Source organism: Phascolarctos cinereus, unplaced genomic scaffold, assembly GCF_003287225.1.
Source record: "Phascolarctos cinereus isolate Bilbo 61053 unplaced genomic scaffold, phaCin_HiC Scaffold_726;HRSCAF=1367, whole genome shotgun sequence".
NCBI classification, from domain to species: Eukaryota; Metazoa; Chordata; class Mammalia; order Diprotodontia; family Phascolarctidae; genus Phascolarctos; species Phascolarctos cinereus.
The window spans coordinates 299,760,975-299,772,335 of NW_027556098.1; the positions used below are offsets into that span (position 1 = coordinate 299,760,975).

Below are 11,361 nucleotides of genomic sequence, written 5' to 3' on the forward strand. Positions count from 1 at the left end.
TACTGACATAAATGTGAACATTACCAAATTATTTTCAGTATTAATTTTTAATTTTTACAGATAACATTTAAGAATGAAGTTGGGCAGTATGACTTAGAGGTAACAACATTTCAACTCGCTGTACTGTTTGCTTGGAACCAAAGACCAAGAGAAAAGATCAGCTTTGAAAATCTTAAGCTAGCAACTGAACTTCCTGATGCTGAACTTAGAAGGACTTTATGGGTATGGATTTTTCTTTATAACTTCAGTGTAGTAACTTCTGAATCTGTTTATTTTTACAGATGTTTTAATTTACATTTAGTTTCCATCTGAATTTTCAGTCACTTCATTGAAAATAATCAGCTTTTGATCTCTAAGTCCCTAAGAGCCTGTAAGTTATATTTGACCAAATTTAGCAACAAAATCTTGATTCTTGACGAAGTATTTTAACTAACATATGATGCTCAATAGTCTCCAAACTCAACATCCTGGCCTTACTTAGAATGGCTACTGGCAACCACATTTTTCTACCTACCATCAAGGGTTTTCACATTTTTCTTTCAATTATCTTCCTATTAAGTCAGAGACTGCATTATGCATTGGTGAAGAGTTTCCGTACTGGATGGGTATAGAAGGGTTCTCTACACTGAATCACAGTTCTGTTCTTTTATCCATTTGTGATTTTTTAAATAGGTTCTCTCAGTCCTTCATAGCTCATATTACCTCTGCAATATACACAGGATATTTTCTAGATTCATTGAAATCATTTCAGTCCTAGGGCTTATTATAAACATGTTTCTTTCATTCCCTTTTGAAGAACCATAGTTTTCTACTGTTCCACATGCTGGTGAGTAAACTCAAGCTGCAGATAATAGTATCTGGGCTTGGGACAACTAATAGAGAACTTACCAGCGATCTGTAGTTAGTGGAGAGAGAGAAGATGGAAGGAGCAAAACAAAGCATTTCTAATGTTTCCCCTCTCTCAGAAACCTAGCAAGATATATTGGGATTTACAGGCTAGATTTCTTTTTTATGGACCATGCCTTAAACCCAGATCACTCTGGCTCTCCTTGATGGGCCAACAGTGGGTCCTAGCCCAAGCCTTACTTGGTCATTGTTTGGATTCTGATGGCTCAGAGTGAGTGTAAATAGCACATGTTTCTATTCTGGCCAGAAACCCAGAGGGTCTTCCCTTCCTAGATTGATTTTATTTTTTTGACTAGGTAAAAGAGGCTATTCTTTGTCTCATTTCTTATCTAGCCTTAGTCACTGAATGAGTGTTGCCTCAGTCAAGCTGACACCTGAGAAAGACCTTAGCTTAAAAAGGCCAAGGTCTCCCACTGCATCCAGGGCCATCTCCAGTTGTCCTGATCTAAATCTTGCCACTGGGCCCAGATGGCTCTGGGAAAGAGAGTGAGGCTGGTTACTTTGCACAGCCCTCCCTCACTTAAACCCAGTTCACTTGCAAGTCGTGACATCTCCTTCCTGATGCCATGGTCCTTTTTGAGAACAGATGGCAAACAACAACAACAGCACTACCTTTCCACAGCAGCATGAACAATCCTTATAATCCTTATTTCCACCTCACTTCCTACTAGCATGTGTTTCCATTGTTATGCGCACAGGGTCAGAGGATAGCTTTTGAGCTCTGTTGTTGGAAGAAGTACTCACTCTGACCCTACAGAGATCACTGAGTCATTGAAGTAGGCGGCAAATAGATGATTTCAAAATAGATTTTTATTAGCCAGTATGGAAGAATTGGATAGTATTTTTCTGCTACTTTTTACAAACTAATGTTTTTTTCTTCTTCATAGTCTCTTGTAGCTTTTCCAAAACTCAAACGACAAGTTTTATTGTATGAACCACAAGTCATCTCACCCAAAGACTTTACAGAGGGGACCCTCTTCTCAGTGAACCAGGAGTTCAGTTTAATGTAAGATTGATGATTATTGGTCTAAAAGTAAAATCTTTCCTATGATGGTTAGTGCTTTGTTTCCAGAATAAAGCTTTTATTATTTTTCTTAGAGGAAATATAAAACTAAGAACCTAACCATTTTATAATCTGGGGTCTAACATGTGTCCCACTAGGAATGTATCACATGACTAAGAACTTGTTTGACTCTGGTATTATGTAATGCTGCTATTCAGGTTTAGTTCCAAAAAGTGTTAGGAATGGTGAAAGAAATAATCCAGGTGTTTGAAGATCTGTCAACATAGTAATTTCTGTGTTATTAAAGTTTTACTTGTATTACCTTGGTCTCTAGTTTGGAGGATAGTAAATGAGATAGAGGTTTATAATTTGTCTATATTTTATATTTACATAAATTACATTAAAATGTTACTTGAAACTTATTATTTCTTCATTTCTATACTTTTAATCATTTTACAAGTCCATACAAACTTCGTTAAATCATGTTGCCAGTTACAAATATGGCTTCCTTGTTGAATAGTTTGGCTTTTGTATTTAATGTGGTAGAAAAATGACCTTAATTAACAGCCCTCATCTCTCTCCTGAGCTCCAGACTTGCATCTCTCCTTTTTTTTTTTTTTTGATGGGGGGGCAGAGTAGCATCATTACACATTTATCTTTTCCTTTACATATATTTTGTGACCCTCATGACTTGACAGCTCTTCTTAAATGTGCCGTAGGCTTCTCAAACCCATCATGTCTAAAAATCAAACATTATCTTTCTGTTTTAACCTACCCTTCCTTCTTACTTCCCCATTCCTGTTAAGAATGCTTAAGCATTCTTTTTTGTCACCTAGGTTGGCAACTTAGGAGTAATCTTCCATCCTTCTTTCTCATCTACCACTACTCCATAACCAATTAGTTTTCCCCTTTCCCTTTGTTTACACCAGTGGCCTCCTAATTCTTGTATCCTATCTGGCTCCTCTCCAGTCCATCCTGTAGCTTCCAAAATAACATTCCTAAAGTGCAGATTTGACCATTGGCAGTTTCCTTCAAAAAGCTTCAGTGGTTCCTTATTACCTTTAAGATAAAACAGAAATTCGGTTTGATATTTAAAGCCCTATGCAATTGGACTCCAGTCTTTTTCTAAGAGTATCATACACGAAATTCAGGCACTTTACATTCTAGCCTAACTACAACTCACTGTTTCCCATGTGTGACACCCTCTCTCCCAGGTACAGTCTCTCCTTCATGCCTGGATTGCTATTTTGTTCCCTGACATTTCTGGGAATATCTGTCTCCCATCAAGGAGAAGTGCCACCTTCTTTAAGAGACATTTATTGATTCCTCCAGAGGTTGTTCATTCCTGGACCCTACTAAGATTTTTCCTGTCTTTAACTTTAAGCATTTGGCATTCTGTCATGACCAGTGCTGTTCTCTGCCCCTGGCCAGTATAACGTAATATTCTGGAAAGCAGAACTGTTTGATTCTCACCCTTCTAGGCCTGTTGCCTGCCTGCCACACAGTATGTGCTGCTTAAATGTTTATTGATTTGATATAACTGTTTACAAGAAAATAAAACAGTGCTAGTGCAGACTTTGCCAAAATGCCTTTCTGCTTTTTCATTTTTTCCGTACACGGTAGTTTAAAGTACAACTAACAATTTGCATCTTCCTTAGGAGAGTAATATGGTATGTGTTTGTGTCCAGACCCATGCCCTCATTGGGGTAAAACATGTCCTGTACCTTGTTTGCAATTTATCTTTATAGAGTGGCCTCGGGGACTGTAAGATTATTTATTTGCCCTTGGTCATGCATCAGTAAGATTATACATCGGGAAGCAGCTAGGTGGCGCAATGGATAGAACACTGGCCCTGAAGTCAGGAGGACCTGAGTTCAAATCTGACCTCACACCAAACACTTGGCACTTACTAGCTGTGTGACCCTGGGCAAGTCACTTAACCCCAATTGCCTTTTAAAAAAAATTATATATCTACAACAAGAAAGGATCCCAAAGGTCATATTTTCTACCTCTTCATTTTACAGATTAGGAAACAGGCCCAGACAGGTTGTATGATTTTTGTACACAGCTAATTGGATGATAGGTCTAGAACAAGAAGGGTTTTCTTACATAACTCCTTTATGTTTGGTGCTGTGACTTGCCCAAGGTTAGGATTCCAATTCAGTTCTTCTAACTCCCAATTTCTGTTCACTTTACACTGCCTGGGATGATACTCTCTACATGTGTGAGGCAGGACTTTTAACTTTTCTTCCTGACTGGAAAGCCAGCCCTCTCTCCACTACATCATGCTTTCATATACTTTCAATACTCATGGTACTTTTCAGTGTCCAACTCGCTACCTTGAATACCCAATCTTGTCTGATCTCAGATGTTAACAAATAAAAGAGAGAAAATTCACCAGTGATTAAAATTGATGAGCTTTGTTTTGTTTTGGGGTTTGTTTGGAGTTTTTTTGGGGTGGGTGGGAGTAGTATCATCATTACGCATTTATCTTTTCACTTTATTTGGTGGCCCTCATTTTAGTATAGTGATCATTTTATCATAATGTCCCAGGAAGACCAACCAAGAAACACCATGAGGCAGGGAAAAGATGGATAGACTTAGGATCAGAACACCTGAATTAAATCCCAGCTCTGTTCCTTACTATTTTTATGACTTTGGGCAAGTTACTTTGTGCCTCGATTTCTCCACCTATAAAATGAGGGGATTGGACTAGATGACCTGAGGTTCTTTCTAGCTCCAAATATAAGGTCCTATTAACAATGAGCCTAATGTTTGTAATATATGTCGAAAGATTTAGGTTCAAGATCCACTTAGTGAATGTGTAACCATTGTACAAGTTGTGGTATTTCTTTGAACTTCATTTTTCAAATCTAACCTTGTATGATTACATTAACAAACTCTGTATTTCTACAGTATTTTTAAAATAGTTGAGTATTCCAATCCCATTATCGAATTTTCTTCTATTTGGTTGTCATTATTTGTCTTCATGAGACCTTCTGCTTTAAATAATTACTTTTTATTAATAATGTAATTTGTTTGGTCTTTACAGAAAAAATGCAAAAGTTCAGAAAAGGGGTAAAATTAACTTGATTGGACGGTTGCAGCTTACCACTGAAAGAATGAGAGAAGAGGAGAATGAAGGAATAGTTCAGTTAAGAATATTAAGAACCCAGGTATGTAATGTGAAGAGAAATAACTAAATTTTTTAAGTAACTATTTGTGGTAGACATTTTGTCTACTTCTTGATTTTATAAAATAACTATTGCTAAAGTTATTTTTCCTAAAGCTTTAAGTTTCCTGGATAGAGGAATAATAGAGATTGCTAAAAGTAAAGATAGAAATTACATGTATCTTCTAATTTAATAGCAATATTTGTGGGATCGAATTGTTCAAACGGTATTCCCTCCTGGGCTATGCAGATAGAAAAAATAGGTCTCCTACATAAGCATCAGACTTGTCTTACCTATGTATCCCCTTGGTGATCCTAGATGGTGAAATTTGTAAAAAGTATTTCTAAATTAATTTTATTTTCCTTGACAAGGTTCTGCTTTGGTTTTTCTTGTATCAAAATACATCCTAATACTTAACTAAGCTGTCATTCTGTTTTTAGGAGGCTATCATCCAAATAATGAAAATGAGAAAGAAAATTAGTAATGCTCAACTACAGACTGAACTAGTAGAAATTTTGAAAAATATGTTCTTACCACAAAAGAAAATGATAAAAGAGCAAATTGAATGGCTTATAGAGCACAAATATATCAGAAGAGATGAGTCAGATATCAACACTTTCATATACATGGCATAATTGGAAGACTGTGGAAGACGTGGAATACCCAGATGGAGGTGTGCTTGGGCAGACAGTTACAACAGTGTGTGCTGGAGATTAACTCATTTGGATTTTTATTACATAAATATCAAAATTCCTGCCTTACCTTACAAAGAGGATTATGTTTTGCCAGTTCATCAGCTAGCATGATGGCACTCCCTTCATGTTGCACACTTTTAACAGCATGCTGTTTTGTGGGGAAACTTGCATTAATGAAGAGCCCATTGTGAGCTTTCTAAAGTTGATTTCATTTATACCCACCAGGAGGATTACAGGTTTTTAGGAGTGGAGGTGGGGGAGGTACTGGGGAAGGGTATTCTTTTTTTTTTCTTTTACTTCCTTTTTTATTTAAAAGATAAACAGTACTTGCACAAAGAATGATCTTCAAATATTCATGCACTGAAGACCTGCTGGTTTTTTTTTTTTAATACAAGTAGGACTAGAAACTGCACTTTCAGTTATTTGTGATCAACAGAGTAATGTACTGTCTACCTTTGGTGAGCTATTTTGTATAACATTGGGAGAGACATACATCACATTTAAAAAGATATGTCTTTGTTACAGTATCAGCTTGTTGGCTCAAATAGTGCTTTACTATGTGGTAACTGGATTATAATGATACACAGGTGATGTAAAATATTTCCATCCTTTAAATCTTGGCTTCCTTTAAGAAGGAGATTGGCCTCTTCTTTGTTTGCTGTCAAGTGGCATGGATGTTTTTGTCTGTTTGGCCAAGTAGTTTAACAAAACCTTTTGAAGAAATGAATGAAATAGTTGTTTCATTTGTTTAAAAAAATATTGTGCACAGTTACTTTTCAGGGCCTGCAGTAGTAAAATTAATATATGTTAAATGTGTTTGGTGGTACAGTTAATATTTGTGATCCAAATATCTGCTACATACAATTAATATTTATGTTTCAGATATCTGATAAGTGTATTAAAAACAATACGAAAACCTCCTACTTGGAATGTGACACATTTACATGATTGATTTTTTTCATTTTTATACTAGTAACGTTTTTTACAATCCAAAATACCTGTTGGGGGGAGGGAGGGAGATAAAAGACCTGTAAATCACCTTGAGGTGGGAGATATGAGAAGCATCATCATAGGATGACACATAAACGAAGAAGCAGAATTGATACAACCTTAGTTTAGTATGAGCAGCAGACTTGCCAAATATTTAGGCTTATATATGAAAAATTAACATTTTAAGATGTTCAGATGGCAGCAATTACCTTGTTTTTTTTGTCAGTCAATCCACAGTAGTAACTTCATGGTTGCTGGTACCCAGCTAGTGCCCAGAGTAATAGAGTTCTTTGGACTTGGGGATATAAGTAATAATTTAAAAAGAAAAAGGGAAAAAATATTTCCCATTGGGAAAGAAAAGCTCAAGTTGGATTTTATTCATTGTGGTGCAAGTTTCAATTTTTCTTGCAAATAATTATTTTATATACTGTGTGATATAAAGTATCAGACTTTTTCAGAAACAATATGATTTTGATGAAAAGAGTAGGAAATGAAATGCTGCAGCACTGAAAGGAGTACAGTATTATATAATTAGCAGCATGCATTCAAGAGCATTTTATAGACTAAATTCCCAACCCCCAGAATGTTGTTGGAGGTTAACTGCTATTGAGGAAAGAAAGCAAATAAAAACTTAGATTAAAGTTTTGCTGTTTATAGTCTTATGCCTGTTCTGAAGCTCATAGGAAATTGGAATTTTTTATTTAAAAAGTTAAAATGTTGCAGTTCACCTTTTAAGGTAGTTTGGAAGTGTCAGATATGTTAGCACAGAAATGTTCAGAATCTAACTAAAATTAATGCATATTATTTTCTAGCTACATTAAGGCTAACAATGGATGAAATTTGGAAAAAAAAATTTGTAATAATAATGGTGACTTTATGTGTAACGAAGCTTTTGATATTGGCACATTTACTTGTAATACAAGAACTGCCAGAATAGAAAATAATTGGGTAAATTGACACGCCACTTTGAAAGTTTAAGGTCTTTCTGCCATAATTGTCTTGAGCACTTTTTAAAAATTCCTAATCTTTCTGTCATTTAACTTAAGAATGAGAGCCATGATGTGTTGACCTGCGAGGCAAGCAAAATACAAAAGTGGGTAGCTTTAAGCCCATAGCAGACTTTTCTATTAAATTTTGTAAAATTTTGTTTCATAGCTAATTATGTCCTAATTATATTTTGTGCATCCAAAAAGGAACAAATACTGTAGCATTGTAGTTATTGTCAATTTTCTGGTATATACATATATACATATATATATATATGTATATATGTATATATGAATTAATAACCAGTAAGTTATCTAACTACTTTTCAGTGTTTGTGGAAATCATTAATTAACAAGGTGCCTATAACATTATTCAATTTTATTTAACTATGTTTTGACTACAAATTTGCTGTGTTAAAAAAAAAAATGACAAATGACACCAGCAGCTTGCTAAAGATGCAGAATCACGTTTAGCATCCTTCATCAGGTCAGTTTCACCTATATGCACTTAAAGCTAGTGTTATCTGGGCTAGGGGAGATAACTGAAATAAAGTGTTATTTGTGAGAAGAGTATTCACAGATAGAATGAAAGATGTTCTTCACTTGCAATATGGCAACAGTGCACTTTTAAAGCTTAATTTTAGCTTTGAATATTTATCTCCAAAGACCTAGCTTACACAGGTGCTGCATCTGGAAAGTTTAGGCAAATGTTGCCACATACACTGCCATAGTGAATGGATGTGAGACAAAATTGACCAAATAAAAACGTGACAGATTGTAAATCACATTTCTAATGAGTTTCAGTGAGAAAAACATTAGAATCTTTTTCTTTTCCAATGACTTAATGAAAATCTTCATATAAATTCTCAAGTCTTCCATATTTTTCATTATACAGGTGGTCGGTCTCCTTCATTTTTGTTGACCTGTGTATCTCTTGCTTGATTTGAGCATGAGTAAAATGTTCCAAAATGAACAAATACTAGCTTTCTTGTTTTTACTTTAATATGTAAAATCCAGTAGAAATATGATCAGAATAGTCAGAAAACCTTTTTTGCATTAGGATGTTATTTTTCCTGTAATGTGCAAATTTTAACAATTCAATTTGGGCAAGAGATTTGGTAGTTTTACAAAAAGATTTACTAACTTAAACTCAAATTGTGTTTTTTCTATTTTCATGTAAATGACTGGGATGCTATCTTGTAAATTCTTCCAAGGTCATGTTTGTGAAATAAACAGTACATGAAAGCTTTCCTGTCATATACATTATATGTAGTCTGGAGTGTTGAAAAAACTTGAGTTCCTAGGTTGTAATCTATCTATGTATGGTATTTACAATATTGAATGTGTGCCACTACATACTGAGATAATAATGCTGTACAATTTTGAATGGTAGCAGTTTCCGTATGGCAGTCGGCTGAACTATTTTGATGTATTGCTTAATTTTTGAATTTTATTTTTTAAGTTGTATAATTTATTTTCTGGCAAAATAAAAAAAAATGTAACATAAAAGACTTCCTCTTATCCAAGAAATTTTGGTGTCCTACTATGAAACAGTTTTTGAACTTGAATAAAATCTCTTGTGCTAGGTTTGTTGTGTTATATCTTAAATGAAGCAAAAAGAAAAAATAACTCACAACCATCCTGTAAGAAGGAGAAATGTTGTGGCAATGAATTTATTCATGTTATACATTTTATTCTGAAATGAAGTATAGAGGTTAGAAAATATGGTCTTAATACCATTTCTCCATCATTCTCTAATTTGCAGCAAATGGAACAGAACAGAGTCTACAAACTATTGACCAGGAAGATTGACTTCAGTTTCAGAGAAAATTATAGGAGAGATCATTAAAGAGATGGTTAGTAAATACCTAGAAAGTAAAGCAGTTGACCCAGCATAGCTTCATCAAGAACAGGTTAAATCAGGGGCAGCTAGGTGGCGAAATGGATAGAGCACGGGCCCTGGAGTCAGGAGGACCTGAGTTCAAATCCAGTTTCATACACATAACACTTGGGCAAATCACTTAACCACATTGCCTAGCCAAAAAACAGGTTAAACCAGACTAACTTAATTTCCTTTTTTGATAATATCACCAAACGAGTGGATGAGGGAAATGCTGTTAATATAGTTTGCCCGTACTTTGCTAAAGCTTTTTACAAAACCTCATACTATTCTTGTGGAGAAGATGGAGAGATCCGAATTGGACTATAATACAATCAGATGGATGCAGAATTACTTGTATGGACAAATTCAAAAAGTAATTTTTGAAGTGTTTTTGTGAGGCAGGAGGTCTTTCTGTGGAGTATCCTAGATGTTTGTACTTAGCTCAGGGCTACTAACATTTTTATCTGTGACTTGTATAAAGGCATAAATGGTATGCTCATCAAATTTTCAGATGATACGGATCTAGGAGGGATGACTAACACACCGTAGTAATAAGGAACCAGAAGGACCTTGATAAGCTAGAGTGAGGAAGGAGAACCTGCAGCCACAGGTGGCCTTCTAGGTACTTAGGTATGGCCTTTTGACCGAGTCCAAATTTTACAGAATAAATCCTTTTATTAAGGGGATTTGTTCAGTGAAGTTTGGATTTAGTCAAAGGGCCACACTTGAGGACCTAGAGGGCTACATGTGGCCTTGAGGCCACAGGTTGCCCACCCCTGGGCTAGAGCATTAAAATGAACCAAATAAGATGAAATTCAGAAGGGGTAAATGTAAAATGTTATACGTGACCACAAAAAAACTATACGGGGCAGCTAGATGGTGCAGCTGATAGAGCACTGGCTCTGAGTCAGGAGGACCTGAGTTTAAATCTAGCCTCCAACACATAACATTCACTAGCTATGTGACCCTGGGCAAGTCACTTAACCCCAACTGCCTCACCAAAAAAAAAAAAATCAGCTACACAAATATCAGGTGGAGGAATGAAAGACAACAGTTGTTCTGAAAAAAGAATCTTGGAGTTTTGTTGGACTGGAAGATCAGTTGGAATAAGCATTGTGATGTGGTAGCCTGAAAAGCTAATGTAATTTGGGGCTTTGCTATTGTTGCTCAGTGATTCAGTCATGTCCATTGTGACATGACTTTGTGACCCCATGGACCGTAGTACACCAACACTGTCCATGGGGTTTTCTTGGCAGATACTTGAGTCATTTGCCATTTCTTTCTCCAATATATTAAGACAGAGGTTAAGTGACTTGCCTAGGGTCACACAGCTAGTAAGTATCTGAGGCCAAATTTGAACTGAGGTCTTTCTGACTCCAGGCGCAGTGTTCTATCCACTGCACCACTTAGCTGGCTCCTTGGACTTCATCAGAAGGGGCATAATTTCCAGGGATAGGGAGGTGATTATCTCACCATTCTCTACTTGTCAGACCTCATCTTGAGTGTTGTATTTAGTTGAGCGGCCAAAGAAAGACAACCAGAATGATGGAGGACCTTTTGTCCCTGCCAGATGAGGATCATTTGAAGGAACTGGTATTGGAGAAATGAAAATTTAGGGAATATAGATGGGTAGCTCTCCTCAAGAATTTGAAGTGTTGTCATATGGAGTAGGAATAAGACTTGTTCTTTTTTGTCTGCAGTAATGGGTGGAAATTGCCAAGAGGCA

At 35.9% G+C, this 11,361-nt stretch overlaps 1 protein-coding gene across 1 annotated transcript in view; it reads left to right on the forward strand.

Annotated features, from left to right (window-relative positions):
• Window positions 1-9,338, forward strand: part of CUL5 (cullin 5) — an 85,848-nt gene extending 76,510 nt beyond the window's left edge. The window contains exons 16-19 of the mRNA XM_020996110.2: window positions 61-222; window positions 1,794-1,912; window positions 4,962-5,085; window positions 5,523-9,338. Of these exons, the coding sequence (XP_020851769.1) occupies window positions 61-222; window positions 1,794-1,912; window positions 4,962-5,085; window positions 5,523-5,717 (600 nt within the window). The 3' untranslated portion in view covers window positions 5,718-9,338. The remainder of the gene's footprint in view (window positions 1-60; window positions 223-1,793; window positions 1,913-4,961; window positions 5,086-5,522) is intronic.
• The last annotated feature ends 2,023 nt before the right edge of the window (window positions 9,339-11,361 follow it).